This window comes from Micromys minutus (assembly GCF_963924665.1).
Source record: "Micromys minutus genome assembly, chromosome: 10".
NCBI classification, from domain to species: Eukaryota; Metazoa; Chordata; class Mammalia; order Rodentia; family Muridae; genus Micromys; species Micromys minutus.
The window spans coordinates 12,449,345-12,474,711 of NC_137979.1; the positions used below are offsets into that span (position 1 = coordinate 12,449,345).

The 25,367-nt window shown below is 46.4% G+C and overlaps 1 protein-coding gene across 7 annotated transcripts in view; it reads right to left on the minus strand.

Annotated features, from left to right (window-relative positions):
• The window catches only part of PEMT (phosphatidylethanolamine N-methyltransferase), a 71,564-nt gene that overhangs the window by 10,666 nt on the left and 35,531 nt on the right, over window positions 1-25,367 (minus strand). For all 7 annotated transcript variants that reach the window (XM_080924500.1, XM_080924504.1, XM_080924503.1 and 4 more), the window contains one exon: window positions 1,862-1,977. In XM_080924500.1, coding sequence (XP_080780626.1) covers window positions 1,862-1,977 — 116 coding nt within the window. The remainder of the gene's footprint in view (window positions 1-1,861; window positions 1,978-25,367) is intronic.

The following is a 25,367-nucleotide window of genomic DNA, read 5'->3' on the forward strand; positions in this document are numbered from 1 at the left end:
CCAGCCTGTTTTATAAAGTAAATTCCAGATGGCCTGGGCTACGGAGCGAGACCCTGGCCAAAAACAACAAACAAAACAAACCAGAGTTTGAGGTTTATAAAGCCAAGCAGAGCCCAGGGCAATCAGGACCTGTCTCCAGCTGGGAGAGTTTAGGGAGATTTTAGAGAGCGGGGGAAGTCAGAAGAGACCAACCAGGCTTGAAGCTGGTGTGTCACAGACTAGGTTAACCTAACAAAGACATTTAAGTATTAAATGCCACAGAAATGACTGCATGAGGGCTGAGACCTTACAGAACCAAGTGAGAAGTGTCCCGAGGAAGGACTTCTCACAGCTGGCGGGAAGGCAGGGCTCCTTCAGCAGGGCTCCTGCACTGGGGAGGGCCGAGCTGGGTAGAGTATGAGCTTAAGTGACCCTCTGAGGTTTCCAGGCTGGACACATCTGGGCAGGGGAATAGCCTCTGACTTGGCAGTATCTAAGTTAGGATGTACATGGGCTCTCTAGGCTGTCTGGGGAGCTTGAAGATGCCTCTCTGCTGGGAACCTAGTGGCACCCATTTCTGAAGGAGCGAGAACTCGCTGACTGGCCAAGCTCATAGAGACAGCATTCCCAGACCAGAGCGACATCATCGTGTTGGAGAATGGCGAGCAGAATGGAGGAAATCCGAGGGGCAGCCTAAAGCCACACTTCTACCCTCTCATGGGGATGGACAAAGCCACCCCACTAAAGAGTCTTCATATGTCAGCCAACCAGGATGTGTGTCATCGGAGCCACCTCCCCTAAGGATGACAACCTCTATAGTTCTTGTCCAGCCTAAGTCTTCAAGGCCAGGGGGCATAGATGAGGCTCTGGCTGACAGACAAGCTGAGTAGGACCCTTGTCCCACCCCGCACTCCTAGCCCACAGGAAGGGGGAAAAAACCCACAATAATCTCCAGTCAGGGTAGCCTGCCATGGGGAAGCTTGGGCCAAATGCCTACAGAAGGGGAGTATGAGGGACCTGGGCCACCACTCTGTCCCTGCCTGGCTTCCCATACAACAGACATCGGGTAACTAGGCAGCCACCTCAAGGTACATCCTGCACCCATAGATCCACGCTTATCCAGGATAAGTGAAGTGGACAGGCCAGGTGTGCATGCCCTAGCTGAGGGACCCGCCTCAATGACCAGTCCACAGGGTACCTCCTCAGCACTCAACTTCTAAAGTGCAACACTCCCCACACCACCGTCTTTATTTCCGAAAGCGGTACGCAGGCTTCCTGTGGCCTGTGTGTGCACAAGGCCTGTGGTGAAATCCCTGGGATGAGAAGTGGACCCAAGGCTCACAAATAGCCATGCAAGTCTTGAGCAACAGATCCCACTGCCCTCCTGCACAGCCTGAGACTCCAGTGCAGTGCGCAGCTCAGCCAGGCCCACTTTGGAAGGGAGGTCGACACAGGAATTCTGCTTCCTGTCCTCAACACCTACACCACCAACTGCTCTGGCCATTTTCTTTGATGGCAGGAAGGTAATATGTCCTAATGAAGGTCTAAGCATGATTCCTGGTCCCTAAGGACTCCTCCTCGCTAGAGTGTCTATGTCCTGTCTTGGTATATCTTAGGAGGAGTTCTGGGGATATAGGCAAGGGGACATTTCAATAGGTTCTGTCTCCTCTGCCCAAGCTGTCTCTATCATTGGACAATGAAATGTCACATTTACAAGGATGTCTCGGCCTACTGAGATCCAGGACAACAGCCTGAGGCCTCTAGGAGCAATGCTCTCTGGACATTCTGATACAGAACTCCCAAACATTGGTGAACCTGCTGGCCCTCCTCCTAACCATGGCTTTCACATATACAATAGCCTTCATGGTGACCCAGGGCTTACCAGTGGGAGCGGAGGATGTTCAGAAGCAGGATGATGCTGCCCAGGGAATAGCAGGCTAGGTAAGGGGACCCGAAGGCTCTGCTCAACTTGCGAGTTCTCTGCTCCCACCTTGCTACCTGCATGAAGGGCCGAGAACAAGAGAGAGAGGTGAGGTGTTTGCTGGTACAGAGAGGGTGGAAGAAGCGGGCCTGAGTGCCCAGGCCCAGTTCCCAAGAAGGTGAGCTCTAGAGGGTGCAGCAAGTAGGGTGAGCAGGGGGTCCTCGACATCTCAGGGCTGGTGTCGGGAGTTTTACCTGGCCTTAGTCTCGGCAGGATGGAGTAACAGGCTGGCAGTCATGACTAAATGTAAGGGCTCAGTTCTCAGGCCGTCCTGGAAGCCCTACATTCCCATCTCATGCAGTTCCAAAGGCCATTATTCAGGAAGAGACAAGCTACCGCCAACGAAGAAGCTCTAGAAATGGTGACCCCGGCACCCACAGGGTCATTTCAAGGGGAAGACAAAAGAAAGGCAGCCCTTCACCCTCACCCTGTGCTCAGCCTGGCCTCCCAAAGGTGCAGACTGTACGGGTATGAATGACTCTCAGTCTCATAATCCTTTTGTTTCCAAGTCTCACATCTCAAATCACAGTGTTCAGCAGCCAGGCAGAGGAAGCAAACAGGCAGCTCTCTCCTCTGCAGACCTCACCCCTGCACACATCCACATCCAGGTTGTTAGGGTTGCCCCTCTGGGCTCCTGGTGTGCTGTGTCTGACCCAGGTGCTCAGATGAACTCTCTGCTGATGGAGAGGAGGAAGGAAGGGGTGAGGAGGATGCCAAAGGGCACACACTCATTCTGGTGCGCTAGTTCTGGGGGCAAGTTATTCAACCCCTTCTGTGTCCTGAATATAAATATGAATGTGTGTGTGTGTGCACATGTGCATGTCTGTATGTCCGTGTGTGTGTGTGTGTGTTTGCAGATGGCCCTCAACACTCTAAATTTGAATTTAGTTCTTTCCAGACAGTAATAATTGGTCCTCTCATAATGCTGAACAGCAAGGTACAGCCATGGACCACAGCATCCTGACAAAATCAACTACCAGGCAGCATTCTGTGTGTGTGCTGGGGAGCTAGAGGGGACAGGTGATACATGGTCAATAAACGACATGAACTAGTTGAAAATGTATCATAAAATAGGTGCTTCTGTCCAGCTCGACAGACAAAGCAGGGAAGGCTGAACTGAGATACCTATTTGGTTTGATGTGTTAAATGCATTCAGCAGGGCTTTTCTTTGTGGCCAGAAGCCCAGACAACAGCTTTGCCTATTGCTCATGCATGCCTGAAGCTCACACAGCCTCCAGCAGGCCTCCAGTGAGCTCACACCCCCCAAACCCTTAGTATGTGAACCTAGTTTGTTATCAGATGCCTGCAGTGTGTAGTCCTGGTCAATGTCCATATAAGTGGAAACTTAAGGGTTCTTTGGAAAGTTGGTTAGATGGTATTTTGCTGAGGCAAACACATGAAGGAATGTTTAGCTGAAGTGGACACAGGTGAATGACTAAGGCAGACTCATGAAGGAAACATTTCCTTGAAGCAGACACAGGAGAGAGAATGCTCTACTAAAGCAAGCTCATGAAAGGACACATGATGAAGGACTCTTTGCTAACAACATCATGTATTTATTGGTCCACCTTACACTGTGTAGCTGAGCTGCATTTGTCAGGGGAGAGAAACGTACCAAAAACCTTCTGGTGGTGGGCTGCAACATCTTACCACTTCCTCAGACTCAGGCTGATTGTCGTCAGAGTGATGTCAGCTTAGGCAAGACATGTGCTGAGACAGAACATGGGATGTTTGGAGGGTATAAACAGGACTCATTGGACAGTGGCGGAGGCAGAGCTAGGCTTGCTTATAGAGCTAAGTGTACAACGCTTGTGGGTCTTGAGTCTTCACTGATCCTTGTTTCCCTGAGAGAGGCACAGCAAAGAATTCTCCTGGTGTCTCTCCTGGTCCCTCCTGCTGACTCAAGCCAAGATTGAGGCCTGGCTGTCTCTACTAGGTCATGCCACCACTGCTGATTTGTGTTTGCTGTCCCAACTGTACTGAGCTGGACTGTTGGTGTATCTATGAAGTGTTTCCAAGTGGATCAAGCTGTTGCTGCTGACCTGTGAACTGAACTGCTGATTTCCAGACAACACAGACAGTTGCTCCAAAGAACCTTCCTAAACAGTTCCACTTCCGCTCATCCTTCCTTTCCCACTACCTCTGGTGGGTGGTGGGACAACAGAGAGGTTAAAGTATTGAAGAACCATCACTAAAAACTGGCTTCTACAGTCCACAGGAAAGAAAAGCTTCATGAAGCTTCTATGGGGTGCAAACGAGTGATGTTGGAATCAGGAGCTTTCAAAACCCTGCTCTGGACGCCCATATTTAGGAAAAGGCTCCAAGAAGAACCAGTGCAAGCAAGTGGCTGACTATGCTGAATTACAACATGCTCAGACCATGGACTCAGGGGTCTTTGGAGGATAATGGGGATTGGCTTTTTGAGAGAGAGTTTCTCTGTGTAGCCCTGGCTGTCTTGGAACTCACTCTGTAGACCAGGCTGGCCTGGAACTCACAGTCATCTACCTGTCTTGGCTCCTAGAGTTCTGGGATTAAAGGTGTAAGCTCCATGCCTGGTTCATGGAGTCAGTCATTACAAACAATGGGACCCTGGGGCATTTCCCTTGCTGAAATGACTGTACTTTAGCATAGTTACTGATGATCCCAGATCTATAAATGTGCTTATCTCAGAACTAGGCAAGTGCTTGGGAAAGGGAGATGCTTGTATTCATTTTATTATCATATACAATTGTGTCCTCTAAGGTCCTTTCACAGGGATGCTGTCAGGGAAGGACCAAGGAAGGTCAGGGTCTGCAGGGTATCCTCTGACTGTACTTTTAATGCTCATATCCCAAAGCACAGAGCCAGTCACTAGCTCAAGAAGGCTATGGGAGGTTTCCTTCCACACCACCCATCCATTTATGTATCCCCCATCTACTAATCTAATCATCTATTGATATAAGATCCTTCCCACCCACCTACTAATACATTCACACTCACCGACCCATTCATCTAGCCATTTATTCTCTATCTACCTACCTGCCCACTTACCATCTACCCATCCATCCATCCATCCAACCACCCAACCACCCATCCATCCATCCATCCATCCAACCACCCAACTACCCATCTATCCATCTATCCATCAATCCACCCACCCACCCACCCATTCATCCATACAATCTATCCATTTATCCATCCATCCACCCAACCACCCATGACCCATCCATCCATCCATCCATTCATCCATCTATCCATCTATCATCCATCCATCTATCCATCTATCATGCATCCACTATCCATCCATCCATCCACCCACCTACCAACCCACCCATCTATCCATTCATCCACCCACCCACTCACCCATTCACCTACCCATCCACCCACCCATCCATCCATCTATCCAATCACCCACCCATTCATCCATCCACCCAACCACCTATTCACCCATCTATCTGTCCATCCATCATCCATCTATCCATCCACCCACCTACTCACCCACCCACCCATTCATCCTCCCATCTACCCACTCATCTACCCACTAACCCACCAATCCATCCACTTATTCACCCACCCACCCACCCATCCAACCATCCATCCATCCATGTATTTATGCTCCCATTTCTCCACCTACCTGTCCATCTACCTACCCATCTATCCATCCATACTCAAGCATCATTCCACTCACACACCCAGTATTTACTTGGGGTCTGTAACAGGCCAGTAAATGTTAAAAAGTAAAGTGTTTTAAAAAGAAAACAAAAACATAGCATAACAATGGTGCTCTTGTTTTTGCACACATGCATATAACTGAAGTCAAATGTGCTTCATTTACTGAAAACACCAGCATGAGCTCCTCCCACAGGGTGCCGCTGGGCACAGCAGAACTGGCTAATGAGAGCAGGCAGAGGCCTTGACCAGCTCCTCCACTCAATGTGAGCTAGAAAGAAAGAACTGCTTCTGGGACTACATTATTTTCATAGCTCTGTGAAGTCCTGGAAGTAAAGGCTAGTCAGGGTAGAATTTTTAAAGATTATTTTTAATTTTCATCTGTGGGTGTGAATGGGTGGGTGGTGGGCGTGATGTGTGATGGCCAGAAGAGAGCACTGGAGTCCCTGGGACTGGAGCTACAGGCAGTTGTGAGTTTCCTGACACAGGTGCTGGAACCTGCACTAGGATCCTCTGGAAGACATTAGCTGTCCCAGGGTGGCTATTCCAATGGGACTAGAAAGGAAGACAGGCTCCCTGTGTTCACTGAAGAATAGCCGCTAAGCATCTGGATGGTGCCTGACAGAACATCAGGCTATGTGGAGTACTAGCCTGAGCTCAAGAACCAGCTCCTCTCTATACTGCCTTAGGGGTGATTCATGATCTCTCTGCCTTAGTTTCCTTATCTGTAAAATGGAATAATGATGTTACCCAGGATCACTGTGAGGAATAAGGAAGTCACATCACTTGAACTCCTCTGAGTATGTGTTGGAGTGTGTTGGGCTTGCTGGGGGCGATGCCCTTGTTTCAGTGTGATCTCTGAGAGTAAGGAGCAAGATGACATGAAGATGACAATCTGTGAGAAAAGGAGAAGTTCAGAGGACATGTGGCTCCTGTCTCCCTCATTCCAAGGCAGGCTCCGGAGAAACACGAAATCCTAATGAGAGACCTATTGCTCCATCACCCGTTCTTTCCCCAGATACCCAAGACTGTAGCAGGGGTAGCATCTGGAATCCCTCTGGGCCAGAGGGATTGAAGGTACAGTTGAGACTTTCAAGGCCACCAGGTGTCCCTTGCTCTGGAGGACTTGGGCCAGAAGCATGAGAAAGCTCACCCTGGTGTGCATGCTTCCTAGCACAGAGGGGGGGAGCTCACCTATGCAGTCCACTAGCTGACACACACAGCACACACAGGGTCCGAAGTATCACTCCTCATTCCACCCGTGTGGGGTGGCTTGGGAGCTGAGCAGCACCCAGCTGTACCTATCATGGCTCTCATGAGCCAGGCAGCTCCTGACTGAGAGAGCAAGATCCAGGTCTCCCTATCCAACATGCCTTCCTGCTGCCTTCACCCTGGTGTGGCCTTGCTTTTAGTCACCATTCCCAATACTCAGGACCACCCGTCACTCAGGTACTATGGGTCTAGCTCCTTTCTGAGGCCTAGCTTTGTCTTCTTTGCTCCTCCTTAGAGTTATGAACCCTCTAAAAGCTACTGTCATGGAACCCAGCTGGTCATCTCTGATAAAAATTATCCTCTGCTTCCACCACGCTGATGAGGGGGAGCCATCCCCCTCCCACTGTGCAGATTCACATGGGCACTGGACTGTCTGGAGAGGGTCCCAGTCACATTGGCAATCAGGCTACAAAACCCTGGCTAATTTAGTACTGGCTTCCATTTCTGATCAGTCCACTACGTGAGCTCACTTTCTATATAAGGGACTGTAGCAGGAGGCAAAGGAAGTAAGCCTCCTGGGGTCATGTAATGCAGGGACACACTGTTTCACACACACACATACATACACACACACAGAGAGAGAGAGAGAGCAGGAGGCAAAACCCTAAAGAAGAGTCCAGCAGACAGCTAATTCAATTTGGATTCTAATTTTGGCTCCAGAACTGCCTGTACCATCTTAAGAGGATGGAATCCACTGCTGGAGACGATGACAGGCCTCACCCTAGAGAATGACTGCTAACAAGTGAGAAGGGAGATGTCTATACAGTCACTGCAGGAGCACTCCAGGATATAGTGCTCAGTAAAAAAGCATGCACAGGACGGGCTCACCTGGCTTCCTTGTAGAAATTAAGAGGATAATCCTCCCATTCATGTGGATACCCAAGGGAACCCAAATAGCCAACACGATCTTGAAGAGAACACATACTTCCTGACTTCAAACTTCTTACAAGGAACAGTAATCGGGACAGTGTGGTGCTGGCACAAAAATAAACATACAAAGCCCAGAAAGAACCTTCCATATGCTTCTCCACTGCTTCCCCACCCGGCACCAGACCAAACAAACAGATCTGAGCAATCAGCTCAACACCCGTGCTGAGACAATGTGTGGATGAGGCAGGACAGACCATCGGTGACAACTAAGGGGCCATGGGAAGAGAAGGAAGCTCTCCGTCCTGGGATCTATTTGAGTTTCCTGCTGGCTGAGTCAAGAATCCTCAACACAGCTAATGAAGCCAACAGAGACAGTGTTTTCCTAGACACCTCGAACTAGGTTGCTAGAAATAGCAAGCTGTGTTCATCGGCCAAAGCGTCCTGGCTGTCCTGACGCTAAACAATGGACTCCAAAGCTACCTCACAGTTGTATTACAAGAAGGGAAGAAATAGGTAAAGCAGCTCCTGTACTTTGACTCGAATTTTGCTTAAACTTTCAACCTCATTGTAAATTACACCCTTTAAGCAACACGACTTTCAAAGAATCCTATATAGAGTTACTTCTAAGAAAAAAAATTGCCAGCTCACTTTTTAAAGGATTTTTTGTATGTATATGAGTATTTTTCCTGCAGGCACCAAATGACAACCGTAAAGGCAGGATAGGGCCTTGTCTCACCTAGGACTACAGTTGCAGACCGGCGAGCCATCATGTGGATGCTGGGAACCAAACCCAGGTCCTCTGGAAGGGCAGTGGTGCTCTTAACCACCGAGCCATCTCTCCAGCCTCTATATAGACATTGTGAAGACACCAAAGTGTGACCCTCTCCTAAGAACCTATACCCTGTCCTCAATATATAATGTCTTTTTACCAAACATCTCCTCCTTGTCTCCTCTCTCTTTTCCTTCTCTCCACACATGCCTGCTCTTAAATCTGAAAAAGTAGTTTCTCTTCTCTATTTAATAAACTCAGTAACTTTGGTGTTTATCTTTTTTTTTTTATGCAGTGGGTATACTGGCTTTTTGTCAACTTGACAACACCTAGAGCCACCTATAAAAGGGAAATCTCGGTTGAATAATTTCCTTAATCAACTTGCCCTGTGGCCAGGTCTTCAAGGAATTATCTTGCTTAATGATTGTGTGCAGAAGACACAGCCCACTGTGGGGGTGGGTTTGGGCTATATAAGAAGCCTATCTAAGCATAGGCCAGTGAGCATGACAGTAAACTTCATTTCTCCATAGTTTCTGCTTGAGTTCTTGTCCTGACTTCCCTTAATGTTAGATAAGAAGCTGAAATAAACCCTCTCTTCCCCAAGTTGTGTTTATTGAAGCAACAGAAAGCGAAGTCGAACAGGGGTTGGGGCTGCAGAGGAAAGACGATACAGGGAAAGGGATGGAGAAGGAAAAGGAGACACAGGTTCCTGAGACTCTGGGGCTTACAGCTTTGCCGAGGGGGTTGGCAAGGCAAACAGGCAGATGTTTATAGAGGTTTCTGGTAGCCTAGGCACCTGCCCTTCAGGTGGGAACTACAGATAGCTTCCAGGCCTTTCTTAAGCTTCCTCTAGGAGTTACAGACAGCCTGGCCCAGGGTCAACATGGATACAAGAAAAGTACCTTCTAGGTGGCTTAGGGAATGTCTGCTGACCTGGAAGAAGATCATGGGAATGTACTGAGGTAGGACCTCATCTTTGCCTCTAAGTGGCCACCTCCAGGAAAGATCCAGGCAGGAGCCAGGCTGGCTATTTTAAGAATCCCCCGGGGCACTAAAGGTAACTTGGTAGTTTGGAGCACTCTCTGTTCTTCCAGAACACCTGGGTTCGACCCCCAGCACCTACATGGTAGTTCGCAATTGGCTATAATCCCAGTTCCAGGATTATAGCCAATATAGGATCTGACATCTTCTGACCTCCAGGGATACCAGGCACACACGTGGTACATAGATACACAAGCAGGCAAACACACACATGCAAATGAAAGATTAATTTAAAAATTATTTTTAAATTCCTGTGAAAGAGAACAGGTTGGTTCCTGGGACTCATAACGAGGAGTTAGCCTAACTCCCAGCCCATTCCCTACTTCCTGCAGGAAGGCATCAAGTTGGAGCATACATCGGCCTTGAGGTTCTTCAGGTCCCATGAAGGTAAATGTGGGATGCTAGAAATGTTGCTTGTCCCCCCACCTAACAGGGAATGGCTGAGGGATCACACCACTCCAGTGTCTCACAGCTCTTCCAAAGGCAGTTCCCCAAGAGCCTTGGGCCAAAACAGGGACTGTGTACCATGGAGACCACAGGCCAGCTGATACCAGTCAACATCCTGTGCATGCGGGGTATGTGTGTGTGTGTGTGTGTGTGTGTGTGTGTGTGTGTGTGTGTGTGTTGGGGCTACATGCATGCACTTGGAGCACTTCAGAAGCTGTCCCATTTGTCTTTTGAGAAGGTCTCTGACTGGCTTATGGCTCACTGATTATCATAGGCTGGGTGGCCAGTGAGCGTGTCTCTGCCTCCCCAGAGCTAGGATTACAAGTGTGTTCCACTCTTCCTAACTTCTCACATGGGAGCTGGGGGTCCAGGTCATATGCTTGTGCAGCAAATACTTTATGAACTGAGTTATCACTCCAGATCTATAGCATATATTCTTTTTAAAGAGTCGTGCTAAATCCATTGAGAGGGAAAGGAGAGGCTCAAAGGTTCATGCTGAGATCCACCTGCACCTGTGGCTTTTCTAGCACAGTGACCTTGTGTTCTGAAAAGCTCTGTTTGATTATTCTCTTTATTCTAAATAAAGCACAGCCCACCCGTGCAAAACCACTGAAAAAATAACCTAGACACAACTCTTCAACTGTTAACCAAATATGGCGAAACCTGGCGGCCTCTACAGTCAATATTGACATGGACTTCAGCCTGCCCTGGGAAGGAAACGTCCAAGTATCTGGTGAACAGTGGAGTGGTTGTCTGATAAGCAGCCAGGCATCTCAGGGGTGGGCAGCAACACATTCATCACAATCAGCCAGTGGTGCCTCCTGCCAATGGGCTTGTGGGATGTTTTGGTTTTGTATTTGCAGGGTTTTTTTTTTTTTTTTTTTTTTTCTTCTTTGGTTGGTTTTATTTTTAACGAAGAGAGATAAGTAGATTTTCCAAGAGGATTTTTTTTTAACTTAAGGTCAGATTTATCGAGACAAAATTCAGTTTTTAAAAAGAGTCTTCTTATTCTGTCTACAAGAAATGTTAGGTACGAGGGATGGAGCAGAGACTGAGGGGATGGCCAACCAATAACCTGCCTAATTGGAGACCCATCCCATGGGCAAGCTCTGTCCCTAACAGTATTCATGACACTCTGTTATGCTTACGGACAGGAGCACGTTGTCCTTTGAGAGGATCCACCCAGCAGCTGACTCAGACAGCTGCAGACACCCATAGCCAACAGTGGGTGGAGCTTGGGGACTCCTACGGGGAAGAACAGGAGGAAGAATGACAGCCCCGGAGGGGACAGGAAGACCAACAGAGTCAACTAACCTGGACCCTTGGGGCTCTCAGTCTGAACCACCAACCAAAGAGCATACACAGGCTGAACCTAGGATGTGCAATTTGGTCTTTTGTGGGTCCCGAACAACTGGAACACTGGCTGTCCCAAAAGCTGTTGCCTGTATGTGGGATGTTCTTCTAGCTAGGTGGCCTTGTCTGGCCTCAATGGGAGAGGAAGCACCTAGACTCTCAGAGACTTGAAGTGCCAGGGTAGAGGAATACCGAGGGGGGAGGGGTGACCAGGAGGGAGGGCACTAAGTGGGATGGAAAGACAAGTTAAAAAGAAAGTCTTGCACTATAGCCCGGTGTGGTCTCTACTCTTGATCCTTCTGCGTCAGCCTCCCCCATACAAGTACAGGGAGAGATGTGCTACCAGGCCCAGCAAAGGCATCACAGTCTATGAATTCTGACAAACAAATGAAGTCATAACGCACTGCCAAGACAGGAAACAAACTTGTCCACTCCTTGGGGAAAAAAAGAAATCCCTGGAATAACCTGGTTGGCCTCACCTTTCCCTGGCCTGTGTGCCACCCCTTTGCTGTTTTGTGTGCCCCAAAAATGTAACCACATGGCCTGTGGCTCCTTGATCCAAATGATGTCCCTGTGATGTGTGAATAGATTTGTGACTTGGTGCCTGGATATCTGCAAAGGATTCCATAACGTAGACACACGGGGTAGGCTGACCCAGAAGCTGGCTACTCGGCTGAGTATAGGATGCTGTTATAAGCACAGGTGCAGCGACATCTGCACACACATCGTTGTGAGACTATGGAGTTTCCTCCGAGTGCAGCCATAGAACCTAGGCTGCTAACAGGACTGCTGAGCAGGGAGGGCAAGGTCAGGAAACATACACAGGACTCTGTGCCCTTCTCTCTGCCAGGGTTCCTGTACCCCACTTACTCACCACCCCACAGGGGAGGTAGGAAGGTCCCAGACAGCTATACAGCAAAGACTGATCCCTGACCTGGCAGGCAGGACATGTCGCACTCCTCACTTTGAGAGATTCAAAGGAAAGCAGCAGATGTTTCCTTCTCCCAGGACAGAGGTTGCACAGAGCAATGCTGCCAGAGTATCCTAAGTAGGCAGTCTCCGCCTGTTCCTGCCCTGACGCTCTGGGGTAATATGTAGGATTGGGCACCCACTCATGAGTTGTGGTATGAAGGAGGACATGGTACCCCAATGATAGATGTGTCACTAAAGGATCCGAGGAGCTGAGCCCCCAGATGAACCATTAATTAGGAAGGTGTGGAGTTATCTGAGCACAATGTGGCCCTTTCATATGAGGTTCCCAGGTAAAGGGGCTAGGACAATTCCAGGGAACCAAACATTTAGTCAGATGTCTGTTCCCACCATCCAGAGCCTGTAGTATCCCTTCCTCAATGCAACCCTTCCTCCAGGGAAGGCTCAGGAGCCAAAAGGCACTGTAAGTCTGCTTGTGGGCACTCCTGCTACTACCAGGAGCACCTGGCATGAATTCACATCAAACAGGATTCTCCAAGCACTTGCCCGAGTACCTCAAAGCATAAAGCAGGTATTTCATAAGATCTACTGAATATAAAGACTCGAGGAACAGGAAGTGAACATGCTACCTAGGGGTAGGAAAAAAAAAACTTTCTTTCTTTGTGAACTGTGACTCTTCATTCTTCTCCTTTGTGAACTGTGGCTCCTCCTCCTCCAGTGTGAACTGTGACTCCTCCTCCAGTGTGAACTGTGGCTCCTCTTCCTCCAGTGTAAACTGTGACTCCTCCTCCAGTGTGAACTGTGACTCCTCCTCCTCCAGTGTGAACTGTGGCTCCTCTTCCTCCAGTGAGAACTGTGACTCCTCCTTTAACTGAGGGGCTCTGGGGTTATAGAAATAACTGAATAGCTCTTCCTCCTCAGAATAGCCATAGATATCAACAGTGCTATGCACAGGCTTGCAGTCATATGAAGCTCTATGGAAAATAGGTGCCATGCACCAAGCTAAATGTTACCTTCAAGAACTTCACAGGAAAGAGGCTCTGGTACATTTACAGGTACAGTGGCTTCTCCAAGATATCTAGAGTCAGCAGAGAACCCTAATCAAACTGAGGCTCTTTTCACAATCCTTGTTCTATATGGACAACATCCCCATGACCCAAGCTTTTCGCCAGAAATTTGAGGGAGCAGGGAATCTTCTGTAGGGATAGGGCAAGGCAGGAAGCTAACTGAGGATCACTGGTCTCCACAAACCAGGCCTGTCTCCCAAGAGAGGAGGCTCCTGAGAGGTACTGGGATTGACATCTGCATCCACAGCATAAGAAGACTCAGGCACTGTGGCTCTTCATCTCCAGGGGGCCTGGCTCCCTGACCTAGATCCCACAAGCCATAGAAGCCATTCATTGGGGGTGCTGGAGTAGCAACAAGGGGCCTCAAGGGGTAAATACTGTGATGACTGTTACCCAGGGATGGATTCTGACTTTCAGAGGGAGTAAAAAACCTGCCACACAATGTCTAACTCTAGACACCAAGGGCCTGAGGCTATCTGGTCTAGCTTGGTCCAAGGAAGCCAGATTCTGACAGAGAAAAAGTTTCTGAGGATTGAGCTGCTGATCCCAACTGATGCTTCATCAAGCACCCTGGTCACAGCATCCTGGGCTAGGCCCAAGTACTGACTGCTTGGTGCTGCCTCTGAGAAGGTCCTTCCAAGGCCAGTGAAGCTCCCTGAAAGCTAACACTTGGCTAGAAAGGCACAGCTAATCCTCTTATTAAGGTGAAAGCAATGTGAGTTAGTGGAGCTCCTGTAGTTAATCTAGAAACAGGCGGGGCTGGACCACATCCACAGGCTCCTATGTCACAGCCAGGGAGGCTGGCCCAGGACAGAGAGGGCCAGCTCAGGTAAGCTGAGGCACTGGCCCGGCACCCTTGGCCCACTGCAGTTTCCTGGAATTACCCCAGCCCTCACCTGCCGCCACCTCTCTGCACCTATCTGGCCCAAGCTGCCTGCTCTGAGTATCAGCAGCTTTCTAACTCAGGCCAGCTGAGAAGGGGCACCACAGCAAGAACATGGGGCTACAGTGCAGGGCTTCTTATGCTTTCACAATATCATTCTTCACAGAAGAGAAGGGGCCGGTGTGGACCCTGCAGGAAAGCAGCAGTACAAGTCTGGCCCTTAGCTGGCTCTGGAGATGGAAGCAATGAGAGTAGAAGCATCATCATCTTACTGAGATGCAGAGTCTGCAGTGGCCTGCAGCACCATGGAGGAGGTAGGAAAGCTGGAGGCCAGGCCCTGTACCTGTCCCAGAGGCCTCCCAGGTTGGAACATCTTGACACTGAGAGAGCCTTGGAACACGGCTCTGCTGCTTCCCCAAAAGGCTGGCCTTCTCCCCTTCCCAAAACTTGCTACACCCAGTGAGATTCCCAGGTCGGCATCACCACAGAGCCTTCTAGAATGCCCCACTGGAATGTGGTCTCAGACGTACATTTTGTTTATCCCCAGGGGGTTATGGGAAGAACTGAGTCATTCTATCAAGCTCTAAGGGCCCTTGGCCCTCACATGTATACTCCATGGCCCACTCCTTACTCCACGGCCCCCTCAGTCCTATAGCCATTTCCATGACTGGGACATTTGTCCCTCTAATGCCCCCATTACTCTAGGCCATGTTTCCCTCTTCTAGCTTTCTTTGCCCATGTCATACTGTGTGCAAAGCTACATCAACATCAGTGTGGAACCCGTCTCTTCCGTGCTGTGGCCTGACACCCTACTACAGGTGGGGTAAGAATTGGGTCTAGTGCCTTCTCAGGGTCACTGAAGGAACAATGCTACTTAGGAACCAAATGCCTGCTCAGCTCATGGCTGAAAGAACCTTAAGGCGAGCGAGAGACACCAGCATGACCAGGCTACATGCAGCAAGGGGCAAACACAGCTCATGATTTTCTGACCCCAGACACAGAACTGAGCTTGGCTATGAACGTAGTGTGTGATTTGAAGCTACTAATGACAGCATGAAGCCTTTTCACTGGAGGAGAGGAGAATTTCACGATGGAGCTCCTATTTTGAGACACTCCAACAACACAGCCTTCGGCACCCCACAGGGGGCAGGCGCGGCTTGAACGAGTCTGTAAAGGTCCCTAAGGGATGCAGACAGGTGTCTCACAGAATCCTCTGCCAAATATAAAAACTTATACAAGAAGAAACAAAGGCAAAGGCTAAGTAACTTGCCAGAAGCTATCCAGCAGGGTAATGGGAAAGGGAGGCTTCATCCCAAACCCTGAAGTCCTGTGGCCTCTTCCTACTGCAACTAGCTCCACCAGACTAGCTGAACAGATCACAGGGTGGTTGTCTGTGAGGAGGGCAGAGTGCAGTTAGTAGCTGAACCAGCTCAGGCCAAACAGAACTATTCCCCCATTCCCATAACTCTCAGTTGGAGGCCCAAGACCATTTTCCTACAGGACGTGACACCATCCTCCACACACTAGTGGCAATTCTGGAGTTTTAGTTTTTTTAAAAAACACAGAAATATTAATATTTTCATTTCAATCCCAGGTGTAGGAAGGTGGGGCTGTTTCTGACTGTTGTAGATCATTTCTGTTGACGTTTTGAGTGCTGGGAAGTTTTCAGAGCGTAGATACATGCTAGAGCCCCTGTAGGCAGTCATGGTAGTTGTTGGTCATCCGGGGGGTTGGTTGTGATTTGTTCATACTTGTGTTCAAAGAATAAACAAAAGGAAAGAAATTAGATTCAGAAATCTCTCTTCCCCCCTATCCTTTATCTAGTGTTAGGGGAATGAAAGGTGGAAAAAAACCGAACCCATAAAATAGTAAAAGACCAGCAGCCACACACAAAACTGGTGTAGCGACAGGCACCTGACCCACCACGTTCCAGGCCAGCATCTAGTTGCAGTGTTCCCGCCCAGTGGTACCGAGGATGGTTTGGGAGGATTACTTCCAGGGCTGCCTTCCTCCTGTGCATGACCAGTGTGTACCCAGTTCCTCGAGCCCCAAGGCAATGCATTTCCTATTCCACTAAGCTACCCACCCAGTGTCTTCCATTTCCCAAAGGGGCAACCACCATGTGTCCCCATGGCTGGACCCCTGCTGTGTTAGGTATTTCCCATCTCACTAACTGCAGAGAGAAAGAGGTTGTTTTGCTTCACAGTTTCAGTCCATGATCAGCCCAGCCGTTGTTTCAGGTTTATGACACAACAGCAGAACAAAGACATTCACCACATGGCTGGAAAACAAGACAGGGACAGGAGGGGCTAAACTCCCACTTAAAGACTGATTTCTCCTGCTGGGACATACCCTTTAAATGTCCCACCACATCCAATAGTGACACAGGCTGGGGGCTGAGGGGAGGGAGGGTTATAGCTTTCAACGCATGGGCCTTTGGATAACTTGTTTAAAGCTAGACAGCTTTGTAGCCTGTGGCCTGGTGGGCGTGAAAACACTTGTGTCTTTCCTTTTGCCTATCAGACTATGCACACAAGACCACAGAGAGGTGGGATCTCCCTCCAAGAGTGTCTTTGGAAAGATGCCACATGCTGTACGTTTCTCTTACTAGAGAGACTGAAACAAAGACAGAGAAGGACCACATGGCCAGGACTGCATAGCTGTCAGTCCCCTTGACCCTCCACCTAAACCTTACCGTCACACGAGGATCTTGAAAAGGCACTGACCACAAAGGGCCACTGGACCCTTTTTTCCCTCTTCCCAGTGTGGTCACATTAAATGATTCTTCTTTTTGTACTTTTCACTATTACTCATTTGTTAAGTTGACTTATTTTAAGGACAGGCAGTTGAGCCTGGTTAACTGGAGTGTCTGCCACCGAGACAAGGTAACTCAGGGATGTAAAGACAGAATGTGGGCTGGAGAGACGGCTCAGTGGTTAGAGCACCAGCTGCTCTTCCAGAGGTCCTGAGTTCAATTCCCAGCAACCACATGGTGGCTCACAACCATCTATAATGGGATCCGATGCCCTCTTCTGGTGTGTCTGAAGACAGCTACAGTGTACTCATAAAATTAAATAAATGCTTACTTCAAGCAGCTTTGTAAAATTGGTATCATTTTACTTGGGACATTTTTTTTTTTTTTTTTTTTTAATTTCCCCACCTTAGCTGGCATCAGCTGCTCTGTTTAGTGGAGCAGAAAAATGAGGGTTTGGACTTTGTTTTGGATTCTTGAGAAAGTCTGACTGCTGATGGGTTTCTTCCCCAGTGGTGTGACTCTGGCTTTGCTTTCCTGTCCGTTTAGGGACTCAATTGAACTAGTTTTGTGGAACCATTTAGCTACTGTGTCATTTGTAAGGCATCCCTTGCCAATTTGAAGGTTTTTTTTCCCAAGTGAAGTTGTACTTGTGCCCAACTGTTTGGACATCTGCTCTGTGATGAGGAGAGTTTTGAGCCTCTATGTCTGAGCCACAGAGTTCTGTAGACAGTTCATATGAGACAGAGAAACAAGGGCATTTATGTGTAATAATGAAAATATTAAGACTTTACTGCCTCTGTGACGGTGACACCCCCTCCCCGGGAGAGGTAACTAGTCTGTCACCAACGTAAGATAGTTTCCTAATGACAGCCATGAGGCAAAAAACAATCTCTGCCATGGAGCTCCTGACAATAACTAAGTTTAAACAATTCTCACTTGCATTTCTTTGAACTCACTGGGCACTGAAAATTGGGATTACAGTTACTGTCTCATTTGGGGGGCGGGGTTTCTAATTGGCTTATAAGGATACAGTCATACATTCCGATACCTGCTTAAATTCTTGATTTAAGCATGTAAACATGTGGCTCTACACATACTATTAATGCTACTCATAATTTACTCTGCTACCAGCATTAAATTACACGTTCTTTGGAGCCTAAGTCAAATGGTTTAAAGTAAGCTGGTGACATATCTGAAACATCTTCCTGGATTATAGCAAAAATCACTTCTTCACATGCCGGTCTCTTCCCTTTGATTTCTAAGTTACTTGGCTTTGGAATTTGCTATTCAAGGGTTAACTATGGTCCAAGAAGAGGGGACAAAAAATGTAGCAAGGACTGATCAATGTGTGTGTGTGTGTGTGTGTGTGTGTACATGGTATCACAGAAGGAATGCATTGTAGAAGTACAAGCCCTAAAGAACAGCTTATGATGACAGACTTCTTTAGGAAGGTTTTAAGTCTATGAATTTTGTAATATACTACCTCCAAGCAATAGCTGAGACAATACAAGGCAGAAGTAACACAATGAATCCACATCATATAACTAGACAGACTGACACAGTGCTACTATTTTTTCTGATTATCAGTTAAATACAGAATTTAAATTTCATAGCAATGAAGAGTCAGATAGTGAAGTCAACTATCTAGAACATCAGTTTAAGCTTTTCTTCATGCACAACCAAGTCAGTTACAAGGATAACTAACAGACTCTGAGGAGCTTTTAAAGCTACTTTACAGGTATTGGACTTCCTCTTGCATGCTGAAATTGGTATACATACATGGTAAAGTCAAAATGTTTGAGTTTCTTCTTCAACTAACTTTAAAACACCACTACAGTTGATTTAAGACAAAAAAATTAATAGTCACACAGCAAACACATATGATTATAACCCTACACTCATTTAACTGCTGCATATAGAATATCATGAGTGTTATTCATTGGCCCCAATGAAAGGTTTGGCACAGAATATCACCTCTGAAATGATGTTTATCATCCTTATTTGCTTCATTATAATGGCAACTGGCTTTGATTTGAATCAAAGTCCAAAAGCTCTACCTAAATGATTTCTTTATTCTCTTCTACATCCTTTCTCTTGGAAAGGAGTTTTTCCAGCAAAGTGAGTTTATCACGAGAGAAAGCTATTTTCAGTAATGTTCACCTTAAATTCAATGGTTAGGCATTCTTTTTTTTTTACATGATCAACAGTATACTTATGTGTCACTTAGCATTTAATATTTTCATGCTTAACATGACCAGGATGAGAGATAATGCTTGTGGTTCACCTGGCTTTGGATTTTGCTGCTCTAGGGTTACTGTGGTCCAAAAACAGGGGATGAATAAAAGGAGAACACTGGCTTTGGGAAGTCATACAATGCTTCAGCCAGCTATATGTCCATACATATGTAAAGTTCTCTTTGAGTAAAAATGGCAGGGTCCTTCCTGGCTTTAGTTCTGGTTTATGGTCTCTTTCAATGTGGAATGTTATCTTCTGGCTGTCTTTCAAGCTTTGTCAATATGAGCTTCTAAAACCCTCTTCTCTTGAACTATCTTTCTTCCAGGGCATCTTTCACATATGTCTGTAGGACTGACCCATTCTCTATGACAAGCCTGAATTTGCTCAGCCATTCCTGGCCCTATCTGATGAACCTGTACTCTCATGCCAACACAGATGTGGCTGGGACAGCACTATTTACTGCTCCTCTCCTAACACCTTGGCCTTCACATTTGGCACAAATCATGCTCTTTCTGGAGCCAGTTTTCCTGCTGCACCATTACACAAGTTCCCTAAGGTCACTGAGAGCCTGTGCACACCATTTTTTACCTCTCCTCTGTTTGCACCCTCCCACCTACTATAAAGAACATTTGATGATGTCCATGGAGAGCCAAAATCACCACCACTCCACCTCCTGAATCACCTACTCTCCTTTGTTAAGTTTTTATTGGTCCCCTGTTTTTTTAATCAGAGAGAACTTCATTAAGTTTATAAACTTGTTCAGGCTTTTATCCTTCATCTGGATTATCATCAAGCTCTTTGTCTTAGGGTTTACTGCTGTGAGCAGACACCATGACCAAGGCAACTCTTACAAGGACAACATTTATATTGGTGATGATTCCTTCACTGACATCAGAGCCAGTGTTTCCAGCCTTCCATCATTGACTACAGACCAGCAACAGCTCTCCAGGAACCCTCCAGGTTTTCTGCACTAGAATGGAAGTGGCAAGGCTCTTAGCTTCATGAACTAAGCAACTACCAGGTGTTGGCCTTGCCAGTGTGAGACAGCCACAGTGGAACTCCTCCAGCTGCCATAGTGCCCAGATGCAAGGACCTAGCAACTACCAGGGTCTCAGCCTCTGAGGTGTGAGACAACTGTTGCTATTATTTTAAGGTAAGCTAAATTAAACTTACTACGGCAGTTCTACGCTCTAGAGAATTCAGACTGAAACGCAGACCCACCCTCTATGAGTGTGTATATATAGGAATATGGGTGTTTGGGGGCGCCGTTCCATTTCTACTTTTGTTTCTTCCTTTAAAGAGAAAGCAGCGATGTAAAAATTTGGAGATTTTGAATGTGAGACTAAGAACACTGAGCTTTACCGCAGGTGGGCCTGGATGGAACGTTAACAACTGAAGCATTGATTATGAACGTCTTCCCTGAAGGAATTCGGGTGCTTGACACTTTCAAATATTCTTGAAAATGAGGCAGGGAGAAAAAATATTTTGTTAAATTATTGCTGTGGTTTTCTTTTTAGGAATGTCTTTAATATTACTACTGATAAATGTAAGATACTCACTAAGGCTGTGACATATAAAATGATGAATACAATGATTGCCAAAAACATTTTATATTTCCTTTTTACAATAAAAATTATAAAAGAAACGATCCTTACAAACAATAACTTGGATCCATGCTTGCTCTGCACAACTAACCACTAAGATCTTAGTTTATCTCCTTTTGGCAAGAGAGTCTTAGTGAAAAAGAGTTAAAATATGCTCTGATATGCTCTGTGGTTAACAAAATATCTAGACTGCTTTTTGCTAACAAAAAATGTAAAATTTATTTAGGATTGGCGTGCAAGCAAGCATGCCTGTGTGTGTGATAATTTCTGGGCATTGGTTGGTCCATATGAAAAACACATATATTTTTGCCAATGTTGAAATGAGTTAATTTTGCTATTGAGATAATTACTAGTAGATAACGCATTTTGTTGTAAATAATGTTAAAGAATTTTAAATTGGGCATCATAATATCTAAATATGTTACCAGGAATCTGTTTCTTTTTAAAGGTTCCTAGGCTCCTTGATGGGAGGGTTGGAAATGGACTCAGAAGAAAGTTCAAAGACTGTTTTGGTGAAAGTTGAGAGAAGGACATGAGGCTCAGTGATGGACACTATGTGGAGGGAGAAAGCTCACTATCAGCACCCAAGAAACGGGGGAGGGGGGCGGGAATTATGTTCTTTTAACCTAGAGCTAGAAGCGAAGAGAGAAAATCAGGAAAGGGATGAGAGACAGTGTCAGGAAATGGAACTGCCACTGACACCTGTCTCTCCTGGGCACACCCGTAGTTTGCTCTGTATTCAATGTATGCAAAGGGTGGGCTGTTATATGGACATGGTTTTTATTTACTTGCTAATTTTTAGTTTGTTCTGTTATAGAAAGAGTTCATCTCCAGCCTCCATACCAAAAATGTTTGTCTCCAGTCTAGAAACTGATTTGAATGTGCATTGTAAAATAAGACAAAGTCAGGATTGTCACCAAAAGACCAGACTCTCTATTAGACTAATGAACATAGTGTTAGTGGTGTTTGTAAGAAGAATCTTCATATGACAAGTGTAATACATTATGCAACTGTTAGATCACAGACCATCTACCTGCCTCCCTCTTCCAAAAATCAGGTTGTTCCTTCACAATAAGGTCAGGAACTTGCTGTGACTCCAGAGAACCAGGCCCTAGGTCAAAGGCAACTTTTAACTCTGCCCCACCTAGAGCTTGTCCATGCCAGGAGTCACACACACTGGGCAATGTGGTATAAAGGCTGCCCATCCACTCTGGAAAGCTCCAAGACTCAGAAACTCCCGTTATTTTCTGGTTTTGAAGACTCCAAAATGGCTGGCTGTGGCCATGATGCCCTCTCTCCTGACACTCGGGGATGTGAAGGCTCTGTCCCTCTGAGAGCTCTGTCATCCATACATGACCACTGTCTCTCCTAACACAGCTCCTCTGGGGATTAAGGAAGGCTCTCTCCAGGGTCTGGTATATAACTTCACTGCTAGTACAATACTTTCTCCCCCTCCTAATGCTCTTCCAAATCAAGGCCTTCATTGCTGCCCATGGTCATGAGTCTCTCCTAACAAAGCTCACCTGAGGGTAACCCCACATTACCTCCTTCCCACAATCCTGTTTCCAAACTTATAACTGATGGCCACACCAAGCCAAAAATTCCACTTTGAGTTTGGTTCACTCTGGTTTTCTGTATACATTTGCTGCTACCAACAGCATGTGACAGTTTCAGAATCCAAAATCTATTTCTGAGCTTCTTTTTCCTTTTCAGCCTTTGACAGTGGTGGCCACCTCCTCCTCACCTAACAGCAGGAGTCAGCACTGCTTTCTCAGCCCTGGCTGGACAGCTCTCCCGGCCCCTTTGTTCCGCTGGCTTTATTTCCCTGCTACTCTGGAGCCCAGCCATTGAACCCTTGGCCTGACTCCAGTCTACCCTGACAGTTTTATGCTTGAAGCTGTGCTGTCCTGTTGAGTCCTGTGACTTGTTGAATGTTGGACAGGCTGTGTGTGAACTCTCCTGGGGGGTGGGGGTGGCGCTACTATTTTTAAAAGACAAAAATATTTCAAAAAATAAAACTGTATCTTCACTATACTGTGTCTTCTATCTTGACTTTTAGAAACCCTGCGGTTTAATTATTTGTCGGTTCTTCTTTTAGAAGGGGCAGCAGACCCTCATCCCTTCTGACCCAGCATCAATTAGACGAAATATCTGGAGTAACTAGGTAGGATCTTAGAGAAAGGAAGTCAGAACTTCCCCTACAAGACCTAACTTCATACTGGCTACTTAATGTTCATTAAAATAATAATTGTCTCCTCACTGTGTATGTGTGCCCACAGACAACTTTTGAGCGCCATTTTCTCCTTCCACTGTGAGTTCCACTTGAGTTCCAAGCTTGCACATGTCTTTCCTTGATAGGATATTTAGAGTTTTGACCTAGTAAATGACTCTTGATTTCACATTTAAAAGTTTGTTATTTTGCAGATTTCAATGTAAAAAATTAACTACTTTAAGTTCCTAGTTTTGGTTGCCAAAATTATATGGATATTATTGCTTAATTAAGAGCACCACCTTGTTTTTTGTTTTTTTTTTTTTAATTTTGATCTTTATATAAACTTAAAAATATTTGTGAGTTGGCAGCTAGACAGATGGCTCAGTGGTTAGAGAACTGACTGCTTTTTCAAAGGTCCTGAGTTCAATTCCCAGCAACCACATGGCGGCTCACAACCATCTGTAATGGGATCTGATGCCCTCTTCTGGTGTCTGAAGACAGCTACAGTGTACTCATATAAATAAAATAAATAAATCTTTAAAAAATATATTTGTAAGTTGAAAACTAGATGTAATTAACCTTTGAAGAATTCAAAATATATGTGATACATGCCGAGAACACGTTTAAAATTCGCCTCTTCTTTCTTAGTCATCGCCATTTCATGAACCCTGGAAAGTCAAGAGGATACTGGGAAAGGGGACTGATCAGATGCGTGGCTCTTAAAACGTACAGTGGGGAAATATGGGTGACTGCTTCAGGGGTGATGCATGCACTTCCTACACTTGGCTACTGGAGACCTGGAAAGCTGCAAGGCAGTTTACAACCATAAACACTCCTACCGGTCAGCTTCTCATCCTTTAAAGATTAAACATCATTTAGTTGAGGCTGTCGAGTCATTTTGTATTCCTTGAGTCATTTGGTCTGTTTTCCCTCAGGTATAGACCACAGCTAAGAAAACTACAAGAGAGCAATCAGTACCCCCTAGTGATAAAAATCTAAAGTTTGGAAATTAATGAAATAAGATTCACCTATTTTCAAAAGTCTTAAGTGTTCTAATATAAAGACACCAATACGAGGCTAGAGATTAACCATGTCTAAAGCAAGACTTTTTCAGGATTTTCTGCTCAGTGCCACCTCAAATGCCACTCTCCTTATTCATGTTACTATGGTTGTGTTCCAGGCTTTTGGCTGCTTATGAAATTGCTTTAGCAAACCCGATGTTCACATAAGCTTCTCTGTTAAAGAGATGCCTGGGTCGGAAGGCTGGGCAACTCAGTGGGTAAGGTACTTGCTGCCAAGTCAGCCAACCTGAGTTCCATCCTTTAACCTCCACATACACTCTGTGGTGCATACATGCATGCACACATGTAAACACACACACACAGACACACACACACACCATGGCATGAATGCATATTTATACACAAACAACCAGGACAGATCTTAGCAGCAGGGGACAATAAGGACAAATGGCCAGATGGTTCATAACAGTGTCTTCAGAGAATATTGTTCAGGGAGAGGAGGATGCTGTCAGAATGAAAATGAAGTCACATTGGCATGTAGCACCTGCCTGTGAGCCCAGCACTTGGGAACCTGGCCCCAGCTGAACTTCCTTCCGAGAAGCCAATGAAGACAGCCCTGCTGCTCCACTGTGTCTGTACCTGACGAGGACCAGGATGTGGGAGGGGTGAACGTGGACATGCCGGGGTAAAGTGGTGTCCAGCGGCCCTCCACCTGTCCTGACTGCGTACACTTTCTCTCAGGTAGAAGGGAGTTTTCTTTTAACTGACAGATTTTTGAACCCACATGAAAGTAGGAAAAAACCAACCTCCCGGCACTGGCATCAAAATCCTCGAACATTTTGTATTTATTGACATCACAGACTCCAGAACATGCCCTTCACTCCTCCTTCATGAGGGCACTTCCTACATCACCAAAAGTTCATTATCACAAAAGAGAACATTTTGAACAAAAATTTTGTTCTGGGATGAAATGAAGGAATCATAATGTGCTGGCCTCTAGAAAGGACAAGAGGAGCCCAAGAGGTTTGTCGTTAAGTCTATGCCGTGGTTCTCAACCTGTGGGATGCAACCCCTTTGGGATCAAACGACTTTCATAGTGATTGTATAACAGATACCATGCATATCAGATATTTACGATATGATTCATAACAGTGGCAAATTTTCAGTTAGGAAGTAGCAACAGAATAATTTTATGGTTGGGGGTCACATGAAGAAATACATTGAAGGTCTCAGCATTAGGAAGGTTGAGAACCAGAGGAAGAAATGAGGCTGAACACAAGACAAAGACCCACACTGGGT